The 12037-nt window shown below is 39.9% G+C and overlaps 1 protein-coding gene across 2 annotated transcripts in view; it reads left to right on the forward strand.

Annotated features, from left to right (window-relative positions):
* The window catches only part of LOC102486769 (protein FAM122A-like), a 60893-nt gene that overhangs the window by 44710 nt on the left and 4146 nt on the right, over nt 1-12037 (forward strand). The window contains exon 13 of one of the 2 annotated variants that reach the window (XM_006171439.1): nt 461-524. The exons of the other annotated variant lie outside the window; for it this stretch is intronic. Coding sequence (XP_006171501.1) covers nt 461 — 1 coding nt within the window. The 3' untranslated portion in view covers nt 462-524. Of the gene's footprint in view, nt 1-460; nt 525-12037 lie in introns of those variants that run through there. 2 annotated transcript variants of the gene reach the window in all.

Consider the following 12037-nt stretch of genomic DNA (forward strand, 5'->3'; position numbering starts at 1 on the left):
GGGGGGGGGGTGATTTCTTGTTTTCTGTCTCTCTGGCGAGCGCACACACCTTCTAGCAAAACCCTCTCCAAAATATATATATATATATATATTGATTCTGTTAAAACATCTTTGCTAGCATAACAGTTAAAGTCATGGTGGCATTAAGCTTCAGAAGGGTTTAAGAAAATATTTAGCAAATTAAGTTTATGTCCCATGTTTATATTCTTTCTGGCAAAACTCATTTTGTTTCACCTCATCAATAGTTTTTCTCTTCTCTGAATTATGCATGATTTATGATGAAATGTGGAACGCTAATTTCCTCTGGTTTCTTGTTTTGCGTGAATAAATGATCCTCTTGGGATTTCCATATTAATAACAAGTTCCCACTGACAAAGCACTAACCATAAAATTTTCTTTGTACTGTAACTACAGCTTGAGACAAAACAAAATAAAGATGTATATTGTATTTTTGTTTCAGAGAAACAAGGGAGACATGGCCAAAAAGGTGCATCCACTATGAAAAACACTGCCCCAATATGCATTTGGAGTGCTTGATTAGCACTGAAAAGCAAACTGCCAGCAAAAAAAAGCATTTTCTTGGAGCCAGCCAGTGGTGTAGTGGTTAAGATACTAGACTCCCACAGACTCAATCATGGTTCAAGTCTCAGACCCAGTGGCTTGAAACTCACACTGGACAAGTGTGTGTGCGTGCCCAAAATCCCGAGAGGAAAATGGATGAGAAGGGATTGCAGCATGGCTATCTCCCCTTGAGGGAGATTTCTCACTTACCCTCTCTGTCTCTCTCTGTATCTCTGGTAAGCACATGCACCCTATAGTAAAAAATCCCCCCCCAAAAAAGCATTTTCTTTGTTCTTGATAATTGCTCTATGGTTATAATAAAAGCTAATATCAATTTTATTTATTGGCACGGCTCTTGTGCTTGGTAAATCTCCATTGAACACAAGTGAAAAAGGACACAACTAAAAGCTGAAAACAGCTGGACTTGTGGCTGTGCTGAGGAAGGAAATACTTTAAAATTACGTTATCCAGCAGAGGACCTTCATTATACTTCCGATTTCTAGTTTCACTCTTTCAAGAAGAAGGGTTTAATTTGCTTTCTTAATTAGACTTCTATTAAATTTTACAAGGGCTTACACCGAGTCCTGTTCTTGGACTATTTTTTCATCAGAGTGGGGTCTTTGAAAGGAACATAGTGATGTCAACATGTTAGGGCTATCAAAGAGAGTTCAGCTCAAACTCCCTTCACTTTCATTTGTAATACCTTCCCATACCACATTGGAGAACAGAGATATTTTGGTGAGATTATAGGGAAAATAGCATTTCAATTCACTGTGGTAGATTCCTGATGTCTTTTTTTTTTTTCCAGAGGAGAGGAGATAGCAATTTTAGGGATCAGCAGTTGGTGTAATGGCTCTATTGCTGGACTCCCATGTAGTCAACCATGGTTCGAGTCCTGGACCTGGTGGCTTAAACTCATGCCAGGCGCATGTGTGTGTATGTCCAAGATCCCGAGAGGAGAATGGAGGAGAAGGGATTGTGGTGTGGCCATCCCCCCTGGGGAGTGATTTCTTGCTTTCTATCTCTCTATCTCTGTGTCTCCTGTGAATGCACGCACCCTATAGCAAAAATCTCTCTCTCTAAAAAAAAAAAGGGGGCACCAAAATGACTGTAACATTTCATACTTTTTTCACATCTCATTTTTAGTTCCTATAAAATTGTAATATTATTTAAGTCCTCTGAGTAAAAAATAATAATTTCAGAATGCTTCCCAGTTCACTGTGACTGTACTCTGAATTCTATCCTAAAATTACATAAAAGACACTCAATTATCTATTCCTCCAATCTTTTAATTTCTAAGGCTATATAGATAGATCTTTTAAAAATTCCTTATCTAATCTCTTGAATTTATTAAAACAGTAGTAGAACTTTTTCACCAAATACTGAAAGGAAGATGAAAGACCTTCCATACTGGTGCGGAGATCAAGGGATTCCCTGAAGCTTGGCCAGAGAATTTGGAGAACCTGTTGTCCTGTGCCATTTTCTTCTCTTTGTTCCAGTCACTGGTACCAGGTTTTCTGACTTTTGATCAATATTAGTGTGGGTTATTATGTATCAGTTGCAAACAGATTTATCAGCCTCTCCATTGAGAGGCACCCCACAAGATGATGGTGACAAGGCAGGATTTATGGTGATATAGAAAAACATTTCTTGTCCTTGACCTACTTACTACCAGCTCTCCTGCTCAACCCAGTGTACACACTGACCTTTTATTCCAGACTAATAAATACATTGCTTTGTATTCCCCTCACATAATAGGCACCTTTTAAGACTCTGATGAACTATTGGGTTGTCAGAAAAGTTATGACAAAATTTTTTTCTGTGTATAACTTTTCCGACAACCCAGTATATGCACCAGCTCCAGACAACACAGAACCCAATGCCTTCCACCATGAATATGTGCCTATGTGCTCTTTCTTTTTTTTTCCAGAAGAGTAGTTGCTTCATTGTAGGAACTGGACCTTGGTACAAAGTTTACACAGGATGCTGGGTACTTAATATTTGCTAAGCAGAAATAAGTTTAAATGTTCAACTTTTGAAGAATTTTCCAGTCACACACATGTTAAGATCAATTTTATTAGGGTTTAATTTACAGATTAATAAATGTATCCATTTAAAACTTACAATAAAGATATAAACATTTCCATTGCCATAAAAGATGTCAGTTGCCCCTTTGCAGTTAATCTCCCTCCATTCCCATTGCTGGCTGCAGGCTACCACTGATCTCCTTTTCATCACTGTCAATTAGATTTCTGTTTTTGAGAATGTCATACACATGCAGTCATAGGAGTGTACTCTTTTGTGTCAGGCTATTTTTGCTTGGAATGATATCTTTGAGATTCATCTCTGTTGCTTCTTGTCTCAAGAGTTTATTACTTTATTACTGAATTGTATTTCATTGTATATGTGTTTATTTATCCATTCACTTGTTGATATGTTGAGTTGTTTCTAACTGAGGGTTTTTACTAAGAAAGCTGCTATGAACATTGGTATTTAAGCCTTTGTGTGGACATGTGTTTTAATTGTTAAGTAGGATTGCTATATCGTATGGTGAATGCATTTTTAACTTTATGAGAAATTGCCAGCCTGTTTTCCAAAGTGATTTTTTTACCGTTTTTAGTACCTACCAGAGCCGCATGTTCATTTATGTAGTCCACATATATAGCTCATTTAAACAATGCTTTGATTTGGAGATCCTATATTTTAAAAGCATTTGTTGTGGGACCAGCAGATGGCGTGATAGCTACATCACTGGACTCCCATGTAGTCGACCATGGTTTGAGTCCTGGACCCAGTGACTTATACACACGCCAGATGCATGTGCATGTGTGTGCATGCTCAAGATCCCGAGAGGAGGATGGAGGAGGAGGGATTGTGGCGTGGCCATACCCTGTAGGGGAGGGGTGATTTCTCTCTTTCTGTCTCTCTGTCTCTCTTTGTATTTCTGATGAGTGCACACGCCCTATAGCAAAAATCTCTCTCAAAAACAAAAATAATAAAATAAAAGCATTTGTTGTGTTGAGGGAACAGCAGATGGTGTAATGATTACGTTGCTGGACTCCCATGCACTTGACCATGGTTTGAGTCCCAGATCCAGTGGCTTAAACTCAATCCAGGTGCATTTGTGTGCGTGCCCAAGATCCTGAGAGGAGAATGGAGGAGATGGGATTGCTGTGTGGCCATCCCCCCTTAGGGGTGATTTCTTACTTTCTGTTTCTGTCTTTCCAGCGAGCATATGCACCCTATAGCAAAAATCTTTCTCTCAAAAAAAAAAAAAAATTTGTTGTGTTAAATGTCACTTGAGATAAGAAAACCATCAGTCGAGGATGAGGGATTAAGTTTAAATATGCTTACATCATCAAAAATGTTGATAAGATTATATTTGTTTTCAAATAATTTAACTTTTATATCTTGCATTTTGGTATTTGCCCAAATACAATTAAAATTATCATTATTTAAAATTATCAGCTAAAGGGAATACTTCCTTCTACAGAAAATTCAATTTGATTTAGAAAATGAACTGGGGACTAGCAGGTGCCATGGTGGTTAAAGGCATTGGACGCCCACGTGCCTAACTGTGGTTCAAGTCCTAGACCTGATGGCTTGCTTTCTCACCTTCCCTCTCTCTGTCTATCTGGTGAGCACACATGCCCTATAGGAAACTTTAAAATAATAGCAACAATAATAATAAATTAAATTAATTAAAAAGAAAGAAAAGAAACTGACTCGATTTTCTCTAGAGGTTCCTAAAATTCTTAGGAATAGCTTCATATGACTTCCCAGTTCTTTTAGTTAACTTAGAAATGCGAGAGAAGCTATAACTTAGTTAAAGAGAAGCTATAACTTGCTAAAGTCCCAGTGACATTTTAAATGTATATGTGGTCTCCCTCACTTACTGGCAGGGAAAGAATATGTCTTTATGTACACTTGCTGGTGTTCTGTGGGTAGGGCCTGTGAGTCTCTTGCTGGAAAGTTACAAAGAATTGTATGTCACCCTTTGGATCCTGGTGTCAGGAAAAGAATAAAAAAAAAAGGAAAATAAAACGGTAGATGTACTTGGTCCATTTCACCACTAAAAACCCAAGGGTTTATACAAGTGCATGTTACCAAGCAACAAGCTTTTTGCTAATGTCATTTTACCGAATAGGAGCTCCAGCATAAGCATTAGGGCTGTCTGAGTCTTGTCTGGAACTGCCCAAATAATGCACAGAAGGAAACCATTCATGGACTAGATGAAGTGGTTCCATATCCACTAGGCTTTTGACTAAGGAAATTTGATGTCTTCTGTTTTATATTATGAACTCAGGAGTAGTGTGATTGCCTTTGAGGATTTCTATCTCATCAGAGATGGTCTGTACCAAACAGCTCCGACACTATTTACCTCTGTGACACAGGACCCATTATAGCATGTCACATCTGTGCCCTGGTTGGGGTCATTGCACTAGAGAGCTAACCCCTTCTGTTCTTAGCTTGTTTTGTTTCCTTGAGAAGCTTTTCTTTAGTCTCCAATTTCTTCTAGGTCACTTAAAAATATTTAGCCTTTTCAAAGGTTCATCTTCCCTCTATAAACCCAACATTGAAGGACTGCCCTGATACTCATTTTCCAGGGTTACTAACTTATATTGAGTTTTATTATATCATATTCCCTTGGTTGTAAGCTTTTCAGGGAACCTGGGTTCATCTGTGTAACTTTGTGGAAGTCCCATTATTTAAGGAGAATTGAAACCAGGGAAAGACATATCTCTGATTCAAAATTTTGGGCTGAGTAGACCAAAGTCCAATATTATTACCTATAAAGGAAAATGGCCTCATTTTTTCAGATACAAAGCTGACATCTCAGGGACCAGCAGTTAGCGTAATGGCTATGTTGCTGGACTCCCATGTAGTTGACCACAGTTCAAGTCTCGGACCTGGTGGCTTGAACTCACACCAGGTGCACGTGCATGCATTCCAGTATCCCGAGAGGAGAATGGAGGAGAAGGGATTGTGGTGTGGCCATCTCCCCCTCCCCCCCGGGGGTGATTTCTCGCTTTCTTTCTCTCTGTCTCTTTCTCTTTCTGGCGAGCGCAAGCACCCTATAGCAAAAACCTCTCTCAAAAAAAAAATAATAAATAAATAGAGAGAGAGAGCAAGAATCATGTAGCTGGAAGTTTCTTTTCCCTTCCTGCCCCATCTCTGAGTCTCTCACAAGCATGACAGAGAGTAGGCAGAAGTCAGCTGGCCCTTCATTCCTACATCCTCATTCTCGATACTATTTATTTGGGAGGAAACTGAGGCTTTCTGAGGCCAATCTCTGTACCCAAGTTTCCTCCTAAACAAAAGGGAACAATCATGGTACCTACCTTGTAGGATTCCGCTAAAGATGAAAGTATCTGCTGCATGTAAAACACTAAGTTGCCTGGAAAATGCTAAGCATTCAATTTAGAAGGTGGTGTGTCCTTGCTCTTATTTATAAACTGGTCTCTGGAAGGAAGGGAAGAGACTGATCCAAGGTATCTTCCAATGTCCCTTTCTTTTTTTTTTTTTTTTTTTTTGAGAGATTTTCACTGTAGGGCGCGTGCGCTCGCCAGACAGACAGAGAGAGACAGAGAGAAGAAAGCGAGAAATCACCCCCCGGGGGGGGTGGTTACACCGCAATCCCTTCTCCTCCATTCTCCTCTCGGGATCTTGGGCATGCACACACACACGCCTGGTGTGAATTTTAAGCCACTGGGTCCAGGACGCAAACCGTGGTCAACTACGTGGGAGTCCAGCAACATAGCCATTACGCTAACTGCTGGTTCCCCAGTCTCCCTTTCTAGACCTTTATGGCACTTAATGACTGGGTTTCCATTTATGCTGGTGTTATGAAGTGTCCTTTCAAATGAATTTAAGTCAGGAAAGTAAGTTGCTTTCAAGAAAACTGTAAGGAATCAGATGGTGTGTGGATATGGCAAATATGGTGAAAAATATCCGTGAAAGCCTATTTTGGTGTTTCCTCCTTGTGGAATAAGTTCAAAGTCCACAATGGGGTGGTCACTCATTAATGACTGCACCACACTTCTCCCCACTCCCAGCACGCCTTACCTTCTTTAGTCTGCTCGACTTTCCCTTTTTCTATAGAACTTATCACCTCTATCATACGATATAGTTTACTTATTGCTTTGGTCATTTGCCTCTCTTTGCTAGAACATAGGGCAGGGATCCTTTTGTGTGTGTGTGTGTGTGTGTGTGTGTGTGTGTGTGTGGTTTTTTTCTCAGTAAATAAAGAACGTAAGAAAACAGTGCCTGGCCTTTAGTTGGTGATCAGTAAATTCTAGTGAGTGACTCAATGAGTGACTGTGGCATTCACATCTTTTCCAGTCTGAGCCCACTACGTGTCCAGCCTCACCTCTTACCATTCTCCCCTGCGTGTGTCACTGTTCCTAGCAGTTTCCCATGCATCCTATATGTGCCCCACCTTGGTGCATTTACTCATACTTTTTCCTCTGACTGAATAGATCATCATGGATCCATTGCAGAGATTTGGTTATTAGTCTGGTTTATACAATGTGGTTTGTGTCAGTGACAAATGTGAAATTAATAGCCTCAATATCCATCACTATTATAAGTTAACAAAATCATGGTAACTCGTACTTGAGGGAGGACAATTTGGCACTATCTATCAAAATTGACCCAGAAATTCTACTTTTAGCAGTTTATCCCACAGAGATATTTGCTCGTACACCAAATGAATGCATGTTGGTGAGTCATTGCAGTGCTTTGGTCACTCCTAGTAGATACAGAAGCAACAGAACTCATTAAATTATTGTATAGAGCTGTACTTGTTATGTGGACAAATCATAATAGCCAACATTCATTCCACTTGCTATGTGTTAGGCACTGTAGTAAGTTTTCTTTTGTTTAATATTTTTATCTCATTTAATCCTCATAACAGCCCTGTAAGGTAGTTACTGTACTAGCCCTCATTGTACACAGGAGGACATGGACTCACTCACAGAAGCTGATTTACTTAATCGGGGTCAGACAACTAGTAAGTAGTCAAGTTCAGGTGTCCAAAATATATTATGCCAAAATGGTATGTATACTATGATCCCATTTTTTATGAAATAGATAGATAAATGTATATATATGCATATAAAAAGTTTGGGGAAAAAAAAGTACATGAAATGGTAACAGTTGGGTGGTTCCATTGTGGGTGATTTTTATTTTCTCTCTTTTTTATTATTTTATTTATTTTTTAAATTGACATGAGAGAGACAGAATGAGAGAGCGAGAGTGAGAAAGCAAGCTGCCAGATCTGGCACTCAAACCGTGGTTGGCCATGTGGGAGTCCAGTGCCCTTAACCACCACCACACCTGCTGTCCCCTATTTTCTCTTTTTTACTTATCAATGTTTTCTGATTTTTTAAAATTAAATTCTGAAACCAACATGGAAAGAAGAGGTAAAGCTAGAAGACTTGTATCCTTTTAAAGATTATCTTTCTAGTAGTAATGTGGAGCAATTGTTCAGATATGGGGCATGTGTTTTTAGGCTAAGAGGAGAAAGCTAGTGGGGAGGTAAACCTTGCCCAAATGGAAGAAAAATGGCCCCTGGGGTTAAATGCAGGAGAAGGCAAGAGAACCAAGGGCACAAGTGGAAGGGGTAACCCTGAGGAGGTAGTACCCCCTTCCTGTGAGACTGGGAGTAGGCGGTAAAAGGGCATAGGCAAATATTCAGAGAAGCAGGGAAGGCAAGATGAAGAGGGGAAAATTGAGAAAGCTCCTGCTTGATGACCTATGTATGCTTTGTCATTGAAATTCAAAGCTAGGCCCTAGACTGAGGAGCCTGAGATGAGGACGGGGTAGGGGGGTAGGGGATGTGAGGAGAGGGAGAGGAATTGGAACAATCGCTGAGAGAAATTTGATACAGATATATGACAGGACAACCTCCCGGCCCTTGGGGCCCAGCTGAGGCTGGCTGGTCTGGCTTTGTTGCAGAGCCAACTTCATGACCTTCTCCAGCAATAGCTAGCTGCCCGAGAATGGGCAATGGAGAGAATGCATGGCGGGGTTTTCAAGCGCTGGGGATTGGCAGAGCAGGTGTTGCCAAAGGTCACAGGGAGAGTGAGCTTGGGGCTCCACACTAGCAGAGCTAAAATGGCTGATGGAAAGGAAGCCAGGAGGCTATTGATGGGCTCTGGGAAAGGAGAGGGGAAGAAGGCAGGCTGGTGGCTTTGGGAGGGTCAAAGAATGGTAGAGGGAGACCAACAGGAAGCTGAGATACAACAAATGTTTTGGAGTTTAAGACGTTGAAGTGGTCCCTTCTGCGACCCTGGGAGAAAGTGGGAGGAGGAGAAAAAAACCCATGTAGGATAAAGGGGCACAGACAGCGTTTGAATAACTTTTTTTTGGTGGAGAGAAATTTGGCAATAGCTATGAAAACTACAAATGAAATGTGTACAGCTTTTGCAGAATTACAAATGAACTTCCCTTTTGTCTATTAACTTTGCAAGTGGAGAAATTTCTCCTATAGACACATTTACTTCCTTTAGTATAGGGTGAATGTGTATGATGAGTCATCGTGCTTTCTCTGTAATGGCAACAGATCAGGAACAGCCTGATCAGGTAAGTCCATCAATAGTGATTTGATTAGTTGAATGAATTATGGTTCATAAAATAGAATGCCAGGTCGTTGTGAAAAAGAAGTCCTTTATGTGCTGATATGGAATAATCTCCAAACTATATTAATGTAGTCTATCTACTAACATATGTATAAAACATTTCTAGAAGGATACATAAGAAAACTCCATATTTGTTGCCTCCCGGAAGGGAGAGCGGTTGACAAGTTGTCAGGAGTTGAAAGCTATTGGCTAGGAGACAGGGGTTGGAAGGAAACTTGTCACTTGTCTTTTTTTTTTTTTTTTTTTTTTTCTTTTTTAATTTTTTTTTTTTTTTTTTTTGTACCTTTTGAATTTTGAGCCATGTGAATATATAACTCACTGAGAAAATTAACTAAAAACATTTATATATACATTATTTGAATTTCTTAATTTGAATATTATGTGTGTGTATATAGATATATAAATTGGATCACTTTTATAGATATTAAATCATTAAAACAAAAGCATGACAAAATCTTTTACTAGAGATGTGCTTCAAATCAGTAAGTTTGCCTGGGTGATGGGTAGGGAATGGTGGAAATGGAATTAACGTTGGGTGGATCATTGCTGAAGCCGGGTGATCAATGTGTGGGGGTTTGTTTTTCTCTGAAATGCAAAATTGCCATTTTCATAGATTAGAAATGGTCAAATTTCAGCAGTTTCATATGGTTTAAACTAATGCTGTTCTCACTACTTGAAAATTATTCACAACACAAAAGTTAAAACCAAAAAACAAAAAACAAAAAAACAAAAAAAACCCCACAGGACTCCCACTAGGCCCTTGCTATGAACATTTGTGTACTTTCTCATCCTGGCTCTTGTACCCTCATCCCCCACCGCATTGAGTGGAAATTCCCATCCTCCCATCAACTTCTGAAGCAGCTGTACTACCTTGCTGGTTTCCCTTTATTATGGGACCTGGGACCGTTCTTGGAATTTTTCCTTTTAGCAATAATCTCTCCCCATCCTGTTATGTGTTAATTGGCTACTACCTTGTCCTTACTGCTGGTAAGGCTCATCCTGTTCTTAAAAAAAATCACTGCTTTAGTTTCTTTGGATCACTTTGCATTCTCTTCCTGCCTTGCAGTCTGTTTAGCAACTCGAACTAATTTGGGGCCATGCCCTTATCCACGTTACTTATCAATCTGGGGGCTGATGTCTCTTGGACATTCAGTATACATCACCGCAAAGGTCATTGGTAAGCACACTTGTGTTCAACCTTTCAGCCTCAAGTTGTTTTCCTTATGTCTGTGCTTCTTAGGTTACCTCTGAGGCTATGGCGACCTCAGCCTGGCCCCAGACACCTGCTAATCCATGCCTTGTTGTCTGTCCTCGGGAGGCAGGTGGCTTCCTCTTGCTGCCTACAGGCCTGGGCCTCTTACCTACATCCCACAGTCTGCCGGTCACTCTGCTTTTATGGTTAACTGACACCCCGAACTTAGTAAATTCTCCCAACTTTAAGTCTCCCCTCACCTCCTTTAGCAGGAGCTCCTCCAGTCCCCTTTGCTACAAAGTCTGGTGTCAGCATACCTCCACTGTGCTCTGTGTCCTTTCTCACATGAAATCCTGATCATCTTTTAATCTGTTCCCTTCACCGTCCCAGACTGTGAGCTAAGCCTGAAGATCACATCTTGTTTTCTCTTTGAATACCTCACACCTAGCATGGCATCAGGCATATGCATTAAATGCCCAAGATAATATATTTATTACATTTTATTTGGAAATATTTTCAACTTACAGAAAGTTGTATGGAAAAATAGTCACAATGACTTTCACATATTCCTTATCAAGATGCATCTGTTGCAGGGGGCCAGCAGGTGGTGTAGTGGTTAAGGCGCTGGATTTCCACGTGGCCGAGTCCAATTTGAGTCCCAGATCCAGTGGCTTGAAACTCATGCTGGGCATATACTCATGTGTGCCCAAAATCCTGAGAGGAGAATGGAGGAGAAGGGATTGTGTCATGGCCACCCCCTCTGGGGGGTAATTTCTCACTCTCTGTTTCTCCAGTGAGTGCACATGCCTTATAGCAAAAAAATATCTCTCTCAAAAAAGATTCATCTGTTGTAAACATCTTATTGCATTTGCTTTATCATTCTCTTTCTCTATCTCTACACACACATACGCACTTTTTTTTGTGAAACACTAGAAGTATGGTAAATTGCAGACATCATGTCCCTTTACCTTATAATACTTCAATGTATGCTTCCTAAGAACAAAGGCATTCTGTTAGATAAACACAGTGGGGTTACCAAATTCAGGAAATACAACATTGCTACAGTTTGGGGGAGGGGTTCCTCCAAACAGTTCATGGAAGGTGCAGATTATGAAGATACTGTGCACGGATTTCAATTTTTTTCCATCAAAATAAACTTGTACTTTAATTCCATTTGCCACTAACTTTTTGAAGTTTTATCATAATATTATATAATCTACAGTTCATATTCAAATTATAATTGGCTCAGTAATATCCTGTCTAGCTTCCCCCCCCCTCCATTCATGACCCTGTTCAGGATCACAAATTGCACGTATTATAGTTGTCATGTCTCCAAATCCTCCTAAGTCTCCCTAAATCTGGAACAGTCCTTAACCTTTCTTTATCTTTCATGACATCGACATTCTTGGAAGAGAAGAGGCCAATTATTTTGTCAAACCTCCCTCAAATTCCATTTCTCGGATGTGTGTTCATGGTGAGAGTCAGGAATGAAACATAAGGGGGCTGCTGGGTTTTTTACTGTAAGGATATTTTGTATTTTCTTTTTATACTTAATAACTAACATATGGAGAAATACTTAGAGACTATGCAATTATCATGTTTCTCATAAAAATGTCATTCACTAATTGTAGGATCTATTGAT

This window comes from Tupaia chinensis, unplaced genomic scaffold (genome assembly GCF_000334495.1).
Source record: "Tupaia chinensis unplaced genomic scaffold, TupChi_1.0 Scaffold149560_1, whole genome shotgun sequence".
Lineage (NCBI taxonomy): Eukaryota > Metazoa > Chordata > Mammalia > Scandentia > Tupaiidae > Tupaia > Tupaia belangeri.